The 16,683-nt window shown below is 33.8% G+C and overlaps 1 protein-coding gene across 2 annotated transcripts in view; it reads right to left on the bottom strand.

The window, feature by feature from the left end:
• Positions 1 to 257: 257 nt before the first annotated feature.
• LOC149571473 (lysine-ketoglutarate reductase/saccharopine dehydrogenase bifunctional enzyme) overlaps positions 258 to 16,683 on the bottom strand; it is a 261,972-nt gene continuing 245,546 nt past the window's right edge. For both annotated transcript variants that reach the window (XM_089812989.1, XM_089812990.1), the window contains exons 18-26: positions 13,439 to 13,556; positions 8,617 to 8,746; positions 6,691 to 6,770; positions 2,292 to 2,450; positions 1,910 to 2,189; positions 1,620 to 1,728; positions 1,317 to 1,478; positions 791 to 860; positions 258 to 596 (exon numbers count right to left, since the gene is read on the bottom strand). In XM_089812989.1, the coding sequence (XP_089669115.1) occupies positions 535 to 596; positions 791 to 860; positions 1,317 to 1,478; positions 1,620 to 1,728; positions 1,910 to 2,189; positions 2,292 to 2,450; positions 6,691 to 6,770; positions 8,617 to 8,746; positions 13,439 to 13,556 (1,170 nt within the window). In that variant the 3' untranslated portion in view covers positions 258 to 534. The remainder of the gene's footprint in view (positions 597 to 790; positions 861 to 1,316; positions 1,479 to 1,619; positions 1,729 to 1,909; positions 2,190 to 2,291; positions 2,451 to 6,690; positions 6,771 to 8,616; positions 8,747 to 13,438; positions 13,557 to 16,683) is intronic.

The following is a 16,683-nucleotide window of genomic DNA, read 5'->3' as shown; positions in this document are numbered from 1 at the left end:
CTGTGAACCGATCAAGAGGCCCGTGCCACATAATACAGATTTTAGACGATAAACCATATTTTAATTAGTATAACTTAAGGTACAATGTTATTCTCAATATATAGGAGGTGATGCAAAGAGTGACAAAGAATGGAATATTGCTAAATAAAAAGATTCTCATGAATATACTTCCTAATTTCAAGTGCAACAACTAAAACAAGTAAACAATTAAGATCTAGACTGAATTCAACTAAAACAGTATAATCTGTTTAAGGACATGAGTAAAAATATGAAAAAATATTTCACTTTATTTATTTACAGTGATATAATTTTAAAAATATTAACTTAAAAACAATTGGTTGTATCCAATAACTACTGACATGTTTGTTTACCGTTGAGCATAAAACATATAATAACCTGATTCTATGCTCAATGGTAGGCATACACAATGTATATGAATTCTTTACAATATACAAGATCCGAAGCCCTTTAGAGGAAACAGTTGAAATAGGTCGACCTGGGATATATACTGAAGCTATAGTCACTATTGATGAACTATCCAACGTATTCCACTTCCTCATTCATGTGAATGCCTGATGCTGCTAAAATCTCAAGAGCTGCAATATAAAAATTGACCAAGGAAAACCTCCAGTTAATACTTTGAAATATGCCTTTTTTTTTTTTCAGTCAACGAGTGTAAAGGATGACTATATTGAAATTGAAATTGAACAATGAGCAGCAGATCAGTTTGAAGATTTTTTCTTTAATAGGCTTTCTTTTGCACATAATGCATAGTTTCATGAAACTGCACCTGGCAAATAGATTTCTGGTTCCAAAGGCCTTAAAACTCCAGTAGACTTGATTTTCCCCTCAAGTAAGAGCTGCACAAGGGAGAGCTTGAATTAGCAAGTTACCTGAGAAGAATCGAATTAGCTAGCTGACTGCAATAAATCATTCTTACGAACATTGTAAAAATATACAATTCATCCAAGGTTTTTCATAGTTTAGCAGCAATTCTAACATTTTCTTCTAGCTCATAATTGCCTTTCGGTTATAATACTATGTAACTTTCAAAATGATTGCAAACATTCTTAAAAAGTTAATCAATGAATACTTCCGATGAAAAATTGAAATGCATAAAGTTTGATTGATTTTTAATGAAATGTTTGATGTGTTTTAGTGCAGCTTCATCCAAACAAGCAGACATGACCTCACAATGAGACATCAAGATAATCTTAAACAGGCAGCCACGAACAAATGCTTAAATTCATGAATGCATAACAGAAAGCATGACTTGTTCATTTCATCAACTACAAGTTCATATTTGCAACTAATACCATTGCTCCAATTGCTGCTGTAATGCCTACTGTCCGAGCCATAGCAGTTTGCTGTTTTTCCTTTTCTGTTTTCCCAAATTCTAGTAGAGTTGCTGCATGACGTTCATTAGGCCTTCTGTCCTCATATGCTACTTCAACTTCATGGTGTAAAAGCACCATATCCTGCTCACATTATTTCAAATGAGCTGTTAATAAACTAGTTACATAGAGATGCAGCTAGAGATGGCCATTTGATATTTGCTTTCTTTTGATTATTGAACAATCTCAACCTTGAACAATGAATAGAACTCAATCTACAGGCACCTGCTCAGTTGGAGAATAGTTTAGTCGCTCTTCCATACGTGAACAGATAACATCGAATGCACTCTTGCACATGTCAGGGATTTCACTATCATCGTCAAGTCCCAGGAACCTATTTTTATTAGAGGATTATTAGCCAGCAGCTTGATTGATATGATATTAATGACAGTTTGTGTATTTGGTAATTCTGTTATTTAATATTTTACTATAAGCTCAAACTACTAGCACTGCTAGCATAATCTAGAATCTAGATCCAGTTAAAACTTGACATTTATAAAAGCATGAAACAATACTTGATGCAAGAAGCTGTTTTGTTTGCACTTGCACTTCCTTTGCAGCAGCCAACTCTAATCAGCATCTCCCCGATATCCATCTGCTTTGTGCCGCAGTCTTGCATTTCATTTAGATCTTTCTGAGTTTGTCTATCTTGAAAAGCACACTTTAAAAGCTCTAGAAGAAACATATTAAAAGTTGGTTTTGAAGTAAGTTCTCCTTTCTCTTGTGAGAGCATTGGATGAAGTTCATTGTTGAAAAAGCCAAGCTTGGTTAGGGAGCTCATAATTTCACTGAAGCCTGTACACAAAAATTTAAAACGTTTCCAGTACGTTCTAAAATTAGTATCTCTATAGAATACATAAATGCAGATAAAATTAAAATCTAGAAATTATATATCACCTTCATAACGAAGTGTTGCTCTGAAGACTGTAAGAGCTTCATCAGTGATACCATACAAGTCACCATACACCAAAGAATCACGATTGGGAAGCCTCTCTAAAGCAAAAGCTGGTAGATGAGGAAGACGTAAGCTTGTTGCTGACTCATAAAGGTTCTCACCTGCAAAATAGATTTTCTGTCATGTGTTCCTTCTCTTTGACATGTTCCTGATGTTGTGCATGGGCACTGGGCGCACATATACATGGCTGACATAGGTTGCATGATAAGTCAAGATAACTATGAATAAAATAGGGCATTTACATTTAGAATCAATTTGTGCAGACAAAAAGATATGATGCAAGCCTAAATTAGGCTGCCTAATTTATCTGACCTGAAAGCTATCATAGAATTCTAAGGTTCTTAATTGCCCTAGGAGTTAAAGCACATGAGTTTCCAGGAAAATGTTCCATTATTGATTATTGTATTTTTATGATTTTTTAATGGTTGCATTTTTGTTGTATGAGTAGCCCATCTGCTAGTTATACAAGAAAAAATGGTAGATAAAATCCTAAGATATGTTTTTTGATTTTTCATGATTGTGTTGCCTAGCATTAACATACAAATCTATTAGTGTCAAAAATGAAAAATGATAGAAAACAAAAAAGATGTTGATAGTAGTACAATTCATGTTTCTTTTTAGGAAGATTCCACAATGCTAAAAACCCTTGAATGGACTCTGGAATCTTTACTCAAATGTAAACTAGCAGTTGCACCAAAAGGGGCGCAATGTATTTGATAGCAAAATATTTTTGTTATTATATTGTTTAGCAAAAAAAAGTTACACAATAGATATAAGTGTACTTCTATTTTTTCCCCCTCTGTAAGTAAAGGAAACACTAGACAATGGGTGAAGCCAATTTCTGGATTAGGCATTTGATTTCAATTTGTAGTTAGTTGCCTAGCACACCAATTCTTAATTACAAAAAAGGGTTTTTTTTCTAAATGGTCTATCTAAACATCCTTTTCCAAACATCTTCGAAGTAGGTGTGAAACATATGTTCCAGCCGAGGCACTCCCCATTCCATAATACTCATCATACTTTATTTCGCTTTGTAAATTGCAGTATGTATCTATCACCACACTCATCATATGTTCGTGTTGTGTTGCTTCCTCCACCTTCTATATCTCATGGTCCTGAACATTTTGCAAATTTTGGCTCATTGAACTAATCTCCTCTATTATTTCAAGATTTTTTGAAGGGATTTTGTCTGCAAGGCTTTCTGGATTATCTTGACATGTTGCTGACCAACTCACTAAAGAAAAGGCGGTCGATAGTCTCCATTTTATGTGTTGTAGGTGGGGAAGAGCCTGTCGATATTGTCTTCTTTTTATGTGTTGTAGGTTAGGGAGAGCCCGTCAACATTGTCTTCTTTTTATGTGTTGTAGGTGGGGGCATTCCTGTCTTTGTTGCATCACTTTAAATGTCTATGATTTCCACCGACATGCCTCTAATCATGATGGCTTAAGCTTATAATGCTAATTCTATTTTAAAATAATCTGCGAGCACCTTTTTCATTATTATTTTGAATTGCATTTACAAATGTTCATTCTTCTAAATGTAACTTGAAAAAATTTCTAACAAAAGTTTGTGATTTAAAATTCCATTTATTTCTTTTACAAATTATATTTTGTTGGTTTCCTTTTTACTATACCTTTCAAAATATTTAAATTAATACAATCACATTTTTTACTAAAAGGAAAACTATTCATTAACTAACAGTAAATTAAATACAGCTGATGAATATAGGTTAGACCAAAACATATTCTAACAATACAAAAATATTTAAAGGTGTATCCAAAATTTAATTGATTTTCATATTAGACAATAGCATACCTTCAAAGAATATCCATAACACATACAAAGAAATTATTAGAATATCAATAATACAGGTCAACGTTACAAATCACTAATTAAATGATCTAACTTGTATTTAGCATTCCAATATAGTAAATCATTCTGTAATGGTATGTTAGGAATCATTTCTTCTCTTTGCTTTATAATACTATCAAGTACTACGAATAACATCAATTCCAAGCAAAAGAGAAAGACCAAGTTACACTTGAACAGAGCAACGGGGAAAAAACAAACCAACATTGCAGGAGAACAAACAAGATAGTCATTGTGAACAAGTACAGGAAACGCCATGCTTTCCAGAGACTAAACTGCACATATTGTAATAGGCACGTTGGGGATGCAGCGAGAGGTACAGGATTTGATAGTTACTCTTTACCATGACATGCTCAGTTCATCTCTGCCAGCTCTCTTCATCCTCGCACCAGTGGTCTGGTGGTAGAATAGTACCCTGCCACAGCACAGACCCGGGTTCGATTCCTGGCTGGTGCAGCAGTTCTGTTCTCAGTAAACTTCACTGTTTTTTCTCCATTAAGTTTTAAATTTGAGTCAAAATCTAGTACCAGACACCCTTTCTCTCTTGCAGGAAATTTACGCCTTTTCGCTCTTGCAGTTCATCCTTTCCATTCCTTTCCGATTTTAAAGCTTATTTTCAGATTCTCATTTCCTCATGTTTTATTGTGGGGTCATTGTTAGATTAATGTTTTATGATTATGCTCTTTCCCTGCCACCCGTGCATGCGAAATACACCTATAGCTTGTTTGATTTGCCATGATTGTTTTCATGGAAAGTTTCACAGCACGCATACTCCAAAGTTGATTAGGGAAGATGAGAAAATCATTGGGTTACAAAGGGTTACTGTGGAGGGTGAACAATCACATCCAACACTGAATGTCCCCATCATTAGATCAGTTTTTGAAAACATTTGTAAGGGGAGAAGGATGGAATAGGGGAGATTAATCAAGTTAGAGGCAAATAATTGACCAAAGGGCCATTTCCACAGGTAGACGCTTGTTGTGATCTATACTCTGATAATGTCTGTTGTACTAATTTGCATAGCTGAAGGAGAGGCATTCAGTAATTGTAGTAATTTGAGTTGGTACTTTCAGTAAATAGACCAGGAGGCCCGAGATTAGATGGGCTGTTAGGCAAAATAGACTGAAGGCCTTATAATATGATTAATAAACGAAAGAACAATGGAGCTGATCCATTAAGCTTTTGAAATCAGATGGACGGCTTGTACATTTGACCTCACGAATTCTTTAGCATTTTTTCTATAATTGTGATATTACGATTCTAACTAAAAAACGATTTTAGATACAATTTTCAAACATGTATTACCTGCAAAAAACTAATTCTAAACAGCTTCTGCAAAAGCTTTAATTTTCCAAATTATATGCCAAAAATGAACTTCTGTATGCATCATTCTGAACAGGACCTGTTTCAGCTAGTTACCCTCTTTTGAATGTTGAATGCTAAGCATTTCTAGCAACAGTCAACATTGGTTCATATACTACAGACCTATCCATTACCAAACAAAATTTTGTACTTACATAGCAGCAGGTGGATAATTTGGTTTCCAGATGCAGCTCTGTGCAAGGGTCTCAAATGTATCTGTGTCTTGTTTAATCTTGTATCATTTTATAGTGTCTTTTGGCGGTTGGTCCAGGTAGCAGGAGTTCAGGAGCAGCCAACTGTTGTAATGGTGCTTGTCTATTCTGTACTGTAAAAAGCCTGGCGGGATTGCATTTAATGCAAACTAATGAATGCAGATTTGTTTGCTTTAGAAACAATGGACTGTGGCTCGGATTTCTATGTTGCAGTAAATGCTGCAGTTTAGTTATCCTTCCCATAATTTACTTTGGCTAACAAACGCATTGACGTGTTTATAATTCCCAGCATCTGCCATTTCTAACCTCCGGGTGAGACATAACGGGAATCTCTCGGCATGTTCCCACAAAACTATCCTATCGGCTAATAATACATTATTGCCTAACAAACAATGCAAGATATGGGAATAGGGAAGATGCCGTTTGATATAATATTTGAAATTGTTAACTGTAATTTAATGTATTTTCAGCACAATATGCTTTATAACATGCATCATTTCCTTGTTTTCAACCATGAAACAACAGAATCGATGAAATTTAAAACAAGACAATGTAATGTCAAAATAGTCTAAAAGCTAAATTTCTTCTCTTGCATTTGCTTCCTGCTGATAGATCACAGAGTGTGAACCGAAATGTTGATGATAATAATTGTACACAGAATCAAATCCAGAAAAAACAAATAACCTTATATCTATATGATGAATTCTCAAGAAAAAAACCTAATCTCGATATGATAAAATACACACCATGATTTTCAGGCATATAAGAAGATAGACATGTGCATGCATATTAATACCTGTAAGTGTGTATATGCCACGGCACGATAGGTCTCTATGAATTTTTTATTGAAGCCTCACACAATTAGAGCTAACAATGATTAGTTAAATAGATAACTTACCATTAACATTTATGATTTGTCCCTTGTAACTGTAGACAGCTGGATTCCGACCTGCCTTTAAAGCTCCTGCAGGACTCCAACTTAATTTCCAAAAGAAAAAAGAAAGGAGCCAAGAGAGATACGTGTGAGGAAAGGTACATTAAGAAATGTTTTTAGCTCATAAGAAATAAATGGTTTAACAAGTGTAAATAAAGAGCCACACCTCCATTTAGAATCTCTTTGATATTTATCAAGATTGACAGAGATAAACAGTTTCTGAAATCTTTTGTAAAGGTCATACTACATATTGATGTGTTCGAATGATTGATGGAACTTCCCATGAAATGTCAATTCTGTGTTTCTTTCTGGAAAACTGTCAACGAAAGTTTTAAGAAAACTAAAAAAAACATTCAATATTTTTTTTTCTTAATCTTGTATTCATCATTGACTTCTATTCGGTCAACAATCCCTTGGGCCTCCAGATTTCCATATCATGTCATCAATTTCCTGTTGTCTTTATATCCAGGGTTTCATTATTTCTCCATTGTGTTGAATAACAATATAAATAATAAAACAAAATCATTTTTTAGGTTATTTTATTATTGCAAGTTGGTGAGTTATCTGTAGGTTTTTATTTGCTTACCAACAGGAGTTATCTAGGTCAAATATAAATTTCAAGATGAGTTATCACAAGAGTAAAATTCAAACATAAAGTAGAGCAGAGCTGCAGGTAAGATAAGAAAAAAGTTTACACACATAATTGATAAGACACAAATTTTCAATACTTATCATAAAACTAATATAAAAAATTAAAACAACATTCAAAGAAAAAGAGAATCATGTTAGTATTTTCCGCTGATTTCCTAGGAGTTGAGTTCAAAATCTGTCAATGTAGAATATTTGTGTCCAGATAAAGGGGCTCTAGTATAGCTTTTAATTGTCTATATTTGTTCAGCCTCTACAACTTAGGATATGATAAGCCTCAACCAAAAGGCTATGTAAAGGTCAACTTTGACAGTGTGTCAAAGAACAATCTTGTAAAGCTAAGCGTGAGGGTGGAGCCCGATGCTTATTACATTAAGTGCTAGTGGAAGAAAAGTCAATGATGCCAGATTTATGGCAGCCACTAAGGATTTATGCATGCAGAGCTGAATGAAAACCATATGATCTTCGAGGAAGATTAGAAGATTATAATTGGCTTTTCCGAAAGGCAGATCAAGCCTAAAGTCTACCTAAAAATCCTACCTAGAGCCTAGCCTGGATATAAACTTGGATCCATTCGGGTGGGTATGGACCTGGGTATATCTGAACCTAGTAACTTTGTATTTACCAATCTCTCCACTGTTCAATTTTTTCTGACAACATGTTTTAAAGTTGGCTATATATCTATCAAAATCCAAGATTTACCTAAGGAAGAGCCTAGAACACAACAGTAACTTGCAAGCCTCTCGTGTGGGAGATCTTGGGTTCGAGTCTACTCAAGCTTAACACATAATAATTAATTTCAACAAACAATAATAATTAATCTAGGATTCAACCCATTAGTTATTAAAAAAAATCAAAGATTTACCTCAGTAAAATTTAAAATCATTTTTTGTGCACATCCAATGCATAAAGCCTAATTTTTTTCCTGTTTCAAAAGGGTCAATTCAGAGAACAACAAATTTTCACTGGGAAATAGATTTTAAGTACAATCTATTAATTTCAAGTAAATATGGTATTTTGAGATGCCAAGTTCAGCACATGATAGTTTGAATCAAAGACTTGGCTTGCTTGAATTGACTACTGAACTTGCAAGAAATCCACTTCACATGCAAAATCTATTTCTTTGTAAAATCTATTGACTACAAATATCTGCGAATTCCAGATCCATCAATGGAAGAGATATTTGTTCTGCATTTCCAAAGAGAGGCAAAAAGGCCACAAAAATGAACGGTTTATTCATACCTGAACTTATAACCTAGAGGATTGTTTGCTGCAGCAGGTGATGGAAGGCCTCCACAATATGAGACAAATGATATAATTTTTCCTCCTTTGATATGTGCATGATTGATCATCTTCATTGCCATCATATGATCTGAATAAAATTGAATATTAGGACCAAATCCATTTCCTTAATAAATAAAAAGATACTGTAATACAGTGCCACTTTATTTTAGTTATGTTACCTCATGATTCTATGAAACAAATTTATTGTTCCGGTTAAGTATGAATGTTAACATATTTTTTTCATCATTTCCTCCCTACTTTTCTATTCCTACACCATAACATAGTGTTGATGGTCATACCATTTATTTTTATCTGTAAATAAAATATTTGTTTCTATGTCTAAATAACACTTACAATGAGACTATATTACATGATTTATGGGTCTACCACGATATATATTAAGGGGTCTTCAACCTACCTTTTAATAATTGGCTGTTTTATTCACACTCTTGTCATTTTTTGTATCTAATAGATCACTGTTCAACATTTTAACATTTGATTGAAGATTTGAGGAATGGAAAATTTAGCTGACATTTGAAATAGTTGCTGTGAAGGAAATATCTCTTGTTTATAAGGCATGCATTTCAAAATCTTTGAACCTATAGTCAACTGATAAGAATGGCAAGCTAGTATGGAATATTGTCTTAAAGACAAATTAGATGGAGAAACTAAAATGAATGAGAAGAGTAAACAGATGAAGCAAGAAGGAACACCTTTGAAAGAAAAAATCTCACAAGTTGCCATTGAAGAGAGGATGGAAAAGAAAGAGGAACTATCTAGTTGCGACTTGCAGCCTACACATGGTCATAGGAAAGATGTTATTTGAGGTAAAGACTGCACAAGTTTCTTGGTAGGAAGCTTGGAGATGGAGCTATCCTACAAGGCTGATCACACTAGTGCATATGATGGGCATATTGATTGGGCATATTGATAGCTCATATGAACATGTTTTCCAATCAGCCATGACTCCATATCTTATGTGAATGTTGATTCTTATTTTGGTCTAGGTGAAATGATCCCAACATACCGTGTGGGTATTGCTTGGGATTGATCTACTTTAGCCATAGTGTTGTTCCCACTTCATCTAAACACTTGGGCATGAAAAATGGCATTAATAGAATTGTGCTGTTCCCACTTCAACTAAACAGTTGGGCATGTTGTCCTCAATTTTGAAATCACAAAATTGAGACAACCCTATGCAATTTTCTCATGGATTCGTAAGTGCATCCTTTTTGCTTTAATGTATTAGTAAAAGTGTTATGAAGGCAATTCTTGATGCCGAAATCAGGATTTATGTGACTTTATTTATGCGCACTTTTTGAAGGCTTATGTCAAGTTAAATCTCCAAATTTTTGTAAGAAAAAGTTTTTCATCTCTAACTGCAAACCCTTGATTTTTGTTAGACTTCAACATATTTTCCTTGTATTTCTTCTTGTTGTAGATAGTTTTGAGTCTTGTTTTCTTCCTTATGATAATAACCCTGGAATCCCGCATGTTAGGGCCTCAAACAAAGTTGTCTAGCTTAAGTTATAAAAGAAATGGTGGGGGTTTTCAAGGTGACAACAAGTTTTGTTTGAAAATCCTCCAAAAGTTGATCTTTTATATGCAATTGCATGAAATAAAATTATTTTTAATATCTAAAATATTTTAGCATCCATTTTAAAATTTCAGCTCATTGTGAGTTGATTTGACCATAGTTTTTAGCGATTTATGAAAATTGACCTTCTTAGGTCAATTTTCAAGTTACTTTATTGAAACCTATAGTTATTTATTAAATTTAATTACATGACATGCTTAAAATGCACAAAGGTGGGATTTTTATCACTCATTGCATATCATCAACATGCAAAACGCCTATTACAAACCCATAACCAGTAAAATATAGATCCTAAATACATATAGGTGGACTTTTTCTATGCAAAAACACATTTTTATATCACTTAAATGCTTATAAGTGGAGAATGTGAACCCAAAAGTATATGCTATTGCACTTTAAAAGTCCATTAATGTGTTTTTTGACTTATGATTTAAATGCATGATGGTGGGGACTTTGAGGCCAAAAGCACATGTATTTTAAATAGCGTGTGTTTTTGCATCTTAAAACCTGTCCATACTTATCCGATAGAGGCATTTGGACATGCCACACCATATGGGGAGTTTTTGAAGTGAAAAGCACATGCTTTTCTGTTCTAAAATCACATTGTTACTTTCATCAACACTAGAAACACATAATGGTGGGAAATTTAAAGGCAAAAGCACATTCTTTTCCATTCTAAAATGACATCATTACTTGGATTTGCATTAAAAACTCATAAAGTGGATATTTGGAGAGCAAATGCACATGCTTTTGCATGTAAAAACCATGTCTTTACTTACCTTAAAGGAGTTTTTGACTAAAGTGCATAATGGTGGGTTTCAAAAGCACATGTTTTTGTATCTTAAAAACCCGTCTTTAGTCATGTTAACATGTATTCTTTTACCAAATTCCTTATGGTGACAATTTCCAAGTGGAAAAAACATGCTTTTCAGTTGCAAAAATCCAATTTTCATGGGCATTTTTTGCCAAGAACGGGTTTTTGGAGCAAATATACACAAGATTCATCATCAAAAACTTCATATTTGTTCCTCCAATAGGGTTGTTTTTGCCTTAAATCTATCAAGGATCAATCTTGGCTCATCAAACTTACAGATTGAAGGTGTTCTCCTCTAAAAACAGCCCATTTAGGGCACAGTTGCCACCCTCTCAAGAGTACCTACAGGTAGTCTTATCCACTAGAAGGGAGTGGAAAAAGGGCAACATATGGTTTGTTTGGTGGCTAGGGGAGCTACGCATATTTTCATTAGAGCCTCCATAGTGACAAAAAGGAAGTTACAGGTGAGTGCAGTTCCCAATTTTGATGTAAAGGTTGTTGGTGAAGATCTACTTAAATGCTCTAGGACTATTCCATATCTTGGGATTCAGCTAGGAAGGTACACATTGATTGCATATTTTTATGTGATTGAGTTAGGAGGGATGGATGCTATTTTGGGCCTATAGTGGCTCCAAACTCTTGGCCAACACTATTTATCATGACCTGCAGCAAATTGAAATATGAGAGGAGATCAAGATCATTCTTAGAGCCATGGCTAACAAAGGTCCCGGGATTGTCTGAGCTCATAGATGAGTCCATATTAAGACATAATGATACAAAGTAGGCAGCCCATTGCTTTGTCCCCACTAAATCCATTTCGGATTTGGGACGGCAGCATTGTGTTGATATTCAGTCAATGCTTAATAAGCACAAGGGTGTTTTTGGTGATATTTCCCCGGGCATACCTCTTGACCATAGGTATGAGCATGTGATAGAGTCGAAGGAGGGTGTGAAGTCAATCATTAATACACATTATCATCACCCTAGACATTATAAGGAGATTGAGAGGACCATCAGGGAATTACTACACATATGGCACATTAGGCCGAGTTTGAGCCTATTTTCTTATTAGTGGTGTTGGTTGGATGTGCAATTGCAAGTCTCTAAATAAGAGGACTATCAAGAACAAGTATCCCATTCCTAGTAAAGATGAGTTATTGGATGAGTTACATGGTACAATCTATTTTTTGAAGATTGATCTTCATTCAACAAACCACCAAATTCAAATTTGTGAGGATGTGCATAAGACTGCTTTTAGATGCCACTATGGACACTAGGAGTTATTTTTAAAAAAAATTTAAAAAAAAAAAAAAATTCTGAAAAACTCGCCAAGTTTTTGCACTTGGTGAGCTTTTGCAAAAACTCTGTGATATTTTTCCCTGCCAAGTCACGAGTAAATTTGGGAAAAACTCGGCAATTACTTGAAACTTGCCGAAATTTCCACGATTAATGCAGCTATGACAAAGACCATTGATAAATTTATATATGACTACAAATATCAATAAATATATGCCTAGAAAATTGAAGCAACTAAAAGAAAACAAAACCCTTGAATTTACTTATAAACTTAGTTGTGAATCTTGTGTGAATACTATAGACTTTGCTAGGGAGAAATATTTCATCTCCAAAACCAAAAACCTTTAGGGTAGTAATCCTAGGGTTTGTAGTTGGACTTGCAATCCAAACATAAAATGAGAGATAAAAAATGTCCAAGATGTGCAAATGCATTTTTTATTCTTCTTTTATAGATTCCTTGGGATTTTTACATAATTTAAAATTCACTTTTATTAATATAATCACCTTTTGGCCCAATAAAATCACTTAGATTTTATTTCTTCTTTTACTTGGTCACTTTATTAAATATTATAAAATAAAGCCATCCACAAAAACTTAGATTGAAATGTTCCCCAATTTAACTCTCTAGATCAGCCTACAGGAATAAAATAGACTAATAAAATGCTCCAAATGCCTAAAGATGAAGAACAAGACATTATATTATTGTAGATAAAAAACGTGGTACTTCCACTACGGAGTGAACATATATATTCACCAACAGGCCTACTAAACTTGTAATGAGACTTATAGATGGAATCTAATTTTTTAATATTATCAGTAACAGACCTTTCTTTCTTTCTTAGATGTCACCTAAATTATTCTGAGAGTCAAGTCTGCAGATTTGCAAAAGCAAATTCAGCTCATGTCTCAATGGGTACATGGTACTTACTGAGAATTGCTGAATCTAATTCCGATGATACACACATCACTTCGTATAACATGATCAACCTCTAACCCAAGTTTTTAATTTTGTAAATGCATAGCATATAATCACAGCTAGAACAAGGACTATGAGATTAGAAATACATCTGTACCTATTCCAGGGTCCAATCCCATTTCACCCAGAATTGTTACTCCAGCACTTTTAGCTCTTTCATTTACATCAGACATGTTTTTATCGACATAGCTTGCAGTGACAAGATGCTTTCTTAACTGCAAAATAAATATAACATTCAAAGTTTCTAATTAATGCTAGCCAAGAAACACATTTTAGAAGGCTAATCCACATAAGGCACATATAGCACATTATAGTTTTCAAGTATCATACTAAACATCAAGAACAATGAAAACTACATTATATTTTATAACAATTAAGCTACTCAACAAATGGATAGTCCATGTAGATGACAATGAATCATTCATCTCAAATTTGTCTATCATGATATGCTAAAGTGAAAATATTTGTACGCAGAGAAAGTTCATATGCTTGTTAAATGTACATAATAGTCTCCAGGTAAAATTTGTTGGAAGTTGAACACACCATTATCCTAACAATGCAAAGATTTCTAAGTTGATATTTAGCAAGAAAATTAGGTGTTGAGGTCCTCTAGCAAGTCATTATTTTCACTAACCATAAATAAAGCTATTGTATGAGACTCATAATTCTATACTTTGGGAAATTCATTTAGGAGAGAAAAAATCAAATGAAATAATTTTAGTAGCCTGCATAAGACAAAGATCCATGGGGCCATTGCTAAATATTAAATCTTCAGAGTGGTAGTTGAAAATAATTCTACTATGATGATCTAATAAGATTCTACTGTAGTCAGTATTTTATGCCAAGTTGATTATACATAAATATTGCAAGTCAAAGTATTTTAATGCTCATTCTACTAACTAACCTGCTAAAGACAATACATGTCTTGTAGTTACAAATCCTTTGGAACATTTTTCTGCTATTGAGACTCACCTTGGATTTGCAGAATATCTATGCCCAAGAGTAGCCAAAATAATAGAGAAGGTTGTCTTCTTCTTCAGAATGGTCTGTAACAAGAGAGTAGAGCCTACTACTGACTCTACAAATGACTCTCCCAAAAACTGCAAAAGTACTAACTAGAAATTATTAAAAAAACATCCAACCTTATGTTGGATAATTGAGTTAACCTTCACTGTACACAGAGACACTGAAAATATTTGTCAAACCCTCCAAACTCTTGCAACAAAGCAGGATGCCCCAAAACCAATTGCAAAATACCATGCTTAGAAGATAAGCATTTTGTTTTTGTTAAAAATGGTAAAAACTTTTAAAAAAAAACACCAAATAGAAAATCCCATGTGAACCTTGCTAGTTACAAAAATCAGAAATCATTTTTGAGGAGAAAAATTGATCAAAACCAAGCACAATTTTTAAGTTGAAAAATCGATCAAAACCAAGCATGATTTTTTAAGAAAATCAGCAAAACCAAACAAACCTAGGTCAATGAATACAACATGGATAATTTTTGAGGAAAGTATTAAAACCCAACAAATAATTTTTTAGGATAAATTATTAAAGCCCTCCTATAAGATGATCTAGTCATAATGCATAGGATGCAAACTCCTCCTCATGTGAATGTGGAACAGCAGGGGCCTTCTACAGAGACCCTCTAAAGATTTCATGGTTGCCAACCCTTTCTTGCAGTCTTGCTTCATATAACCAAACTTGTGACGACAATCGCATTGAACACTCTTCTTTGGAGATGCCAAAGGTTCACTTGATCCTGTCTACTTTGGAGAATTGAAGTGTACCAATGTTCTTTTCTAAGGCTTGCATCGGGAAGGACACATGTTCAGAAGAGGAGAAACTTGCATGACCTTCAAACTATTGCTTCCATCTATCATGAAGCAAAAGCTTGTTGTAGTGATCAAACAACGTTAGAGAAAAACTAGTCGAAGAAATATTGAGCAACTCTACTTAGTGCTTGTAGGATTAGGGCAAGCTTTTCAACATGATCACTACCATATCTTCTTCCTCCATCTTGCGGCCAATAGCCTCTAGCTGGTCATGTATGTCCTTATTTTTTTAAGACGTGCCTGAAAGAGATGTCTTGTCATCCATCATGATAAAGTACAACATATTCTTTAGAAAGAAAGCTCATCTCTTGTTATACATCTCGCAAAGATCCTTCAAGATGTCCTTGATCTCTTTAGTTGTATTGTCAAAAGGCAACTAGAGGAGTTGATCATCTATAATGCAAAGTTTGAGCATGACAACTTCCTGATTACGTTCATCCCATTCATCTTGATATAACCGAACTTGAGTACAATGTGTCTATGTACCCAAAATTGTCTTATCAAGACAATGATATTCAAATGTCATCATCATGCATTGCATCCAAGTGTTGTAATTGCAGCCATTAAACTGCTGATTTCTCTCCAACATAATAGTGTTCAAAAATGCCATCGCTGAAACATAGGTTGTTGGTCAGCCCTATGAAGGCATGGAAAATGACCTAGATGTTGATAAAAACTAAACCTGTTGGAAAAAATCAAACAGTGGTGAACTTAAAAAAAAAAAAAAAATGGTCTAAAAAAATGCATCTTAGAAAAAATCGTAGATGGAGGCAACAAACAACATTTTTAAAATGCAAAAATAGTCAAAAAAAAATTGCAGCATTGGTTTTGTGTGTTTTTGTTTGACCTGTGCCACCCAAAAGAATCCTGATGAGAAAAAAAAATAAAAATAAAAATTCCAATGCAATAAACCTTTGACAGGTTTGGAGCAGATTGCAAACAATATAGACAATATATTTCAAATTTCAGCCCTTGAATAATTTTGCCCACAAACTAATCCACCATTCTAATACCATGAAACTTTTAAAAATGGAATTACTGGTATTAACAAAACATGCAAAAAATTGCATTAACTGATAAAGCAAGTCGTCTAAATAAAGATGTCTAAACATAGACTAAACTACAAAAACTCAAAATGAAGCCTAAATAGCCATTAACTAAGGTTCTAGAAGAACAAGCTAAATCTAAAAAAAACCTAGGATACTAAAAATAATATAATAGAATATACCTGCACAATGCCTATGAAGAAGCCTATAGAAAAAAAGCATAATAGGAAATAATTTGATATACTTAGCAGTAATGTAAGAGCCTTGCTAGCTCACACTATAGCAATGCTGAAAATGTGTTTTTTGTTTTTTTGAAAGTTTGCAATTTTTTTAAATTTTTTTTGCAATTTATAGTCTTTTAGTAATTTTCAAATATATATGAAATGAATGACAAGTAAACAACTAATAACAATGCCAATATTAAGCTAATGATTTGCAATTATAATGTTTGCAAATTATTA

Source organism: Cupressus sempervirens, chromosome 2 (genome assembly GCF_028749045.1).
Source record: "Cupressus sempervirens isolate cs-2001-9-10 chromosome 2, ASM2874904v1, whole genome shotgun sequence".
NCBI lineage: Eukaryota > Viridiplantae > Streptophyta > Pinopsida > Cupressales > Cupressaceae > Cupressus > Cupressus sempervirens.
The sequence above is the reverse complement of the archived record's forward strand: the minus strand, read 5'-3'. Positions and strand labels throughout refer to the sequence as shown.